The sequence below is a fragment of the Orycteropus afer genome, unplaced genomic scaffold, assembly GCF_000298275.1.
Source record: "Orycteropus afer afer isolate SDZICR_OR568_19922 unplaced genomic scaffold, OryAfe1.0 scaffold00018, whole genome shotgun sequence".
NCBI classification, from domain to species: domain Eukaryota; kingdom Metazoa; phylum Chordata; class Mammalia; order Tubulidentata; family Orycteropodidae; genus Orycteropus; species Orycteropus afer.
The window spans coordinates 5,456,064-5,457,565 of record NW_006921605.1 but is presented as its reverse complement, the minus strand read 5'-3'; the positions used below and the strand labels follow the sequence as shown (position 1 = coordinate 5,457,565).

The 1,502-nt window shown below is 59.7% G+C and overlaps 1 protein-coding gene across 1 annotated transcript in view; it reads left to right on the top strand.

Moving 5' to 3' along the window:
• SEC14L1 (SEC14 like lipid binding 1) overlaps window positions 1–1,502 on the top strand; it is an 84,524-nt gene that overhangs the window by 69,906 nt on the left and 13,116 nt on the right. Inside the window, exons 4-5 of the mRNA XM_007959845.1 lie at window positions 36–225; window positions 1,343–1,431. Coding sequence (XP_007958036.1) covers window positions 36–225; window positions 1,343–1,431 — 279 coding nt within the window. The remainder of the gene's footprint in view (window positions 1–35; window positions 226–1,342; window positions 1,432–1,502) is intronic.

The window sequence follows — 1,502 nt, the reverse complement described above, 5'->3', positions numbered from 1 at the left end:
CTCCATGGCGCTTAGGGAATGGTCTCTTTGAACAGATCCCCAAAGACGAGCACATTCTTCGGTTCCTACGCGCTCGGGACTTCAACATCGACAAGGCCCGGGAGGTCATGTGCCAGTCTTTGACCTGGCGGAAGCAGCACCAGGTCGACTACCTCCTGGACACGTGGAGCCCTCCGCAGGTCCTTCAGGACTACTACGCAGGGGGCTGGCACCACCACGACAGAGGTAGGCTGGGCGCCCAACACGCTCCCTCAGCGGGTCAGGAGGACACTTGGAGACCTTCCTCCATGAGAACAAGGGGGGCCCCGTGAGCGCATCGTGCCCCTCACCGTTCCTGAACCAAGTTGGTGGTGGATCTTCTTCTTTCTCTCTCTGTCCTAAGTCACGGTGGCCAGTGCCACACTTGGGACACACCTGGGCCTACCCCAGAGAGCAGCCCAGCAAGGCCTGTGTTAGGTTCTCTCACAGGGGCCCACGTTGCCCGTCTCGGGGAGAGGATGCTTGCTTTGAACTATTCAAAGCTTGTCTGGTCTGACGTGTGTGAGGATGGAGTCTTTCCAGCAGGGCAGTGCTGGAGAAGGGGTTTGTCAAGGACTCGAGCCCCGAGGTGTCTACATGAGCATCAGCCAGGCTTCCCACATACGAACAGTGGGGAGCTGCAGTTGTGCTTTGGGGAGTGAGGAAAGCAAACGGCTTCGTACAAGGCAGGGCATCAGTGAGAAATCCGAAGGACGGTGTGGCTGGCTCCTGCGCACGTAGTGCCCTGCACGAGGCCCCACCCTGTCCAAGCGCGCTCCCCTTTCCCGATTCAGAACTTGCTAGTGGACAGAATGGACCACAGACTCTGGGGACAGGCCTGCAGGCTTACCGTAGGACCCCTTCCCTCCCAGCTGGGAGCAGGCGCTTCAGGCCTGGGCAGTCCCCACTGTCTGTCTCTGGCTTTGTCTCGGGTGTCTTCCCAGGTCAGCTGTAGCTTTTATTAGCTCTCCAGGCCCTGACTCGCATCCCTGGCCAGTGCTCTAGGCCCCAGGGGGTCCCTCTTACCCCCCTCCTCACCCCTGTATTCGCCCCGGGTCTTGACTCCCCTCCCCCAGAGGCTCACCAGGCCCCCGCCCCCATCACCCCTGCATTCACTCTCCAGGACCCAGCTGAGCGGCCTCTCAGTGAACTCTTCTTTCCTTTACAATTGGAAAATGTGGGGACCCCATTTCTGGCAACCCCAGTTGCTGCTTCTGAGAGCAGGAGAGAGCTTTGGGCTCGTCTAGAATCTACAAGGGCATGTTTCCTTCTGAAGGTTCTTAGTAGCCTTGTTGCTGACCATCTGTTTCCTTCCCCTCTGCAGACGGGCGGCCCCTTTACGTGCTCCGGCTGGGGCAAATGGACACCAAGGGCTTGGTTCGCGCCCTCGGCGAGGAGGCCCTGCTGAGATACGTGAGTGTTCCCACAGGACGTGAGGGCATCAGGACACAGGAGGGCATCGTACAAGCTGGGGGTGGGGGAAC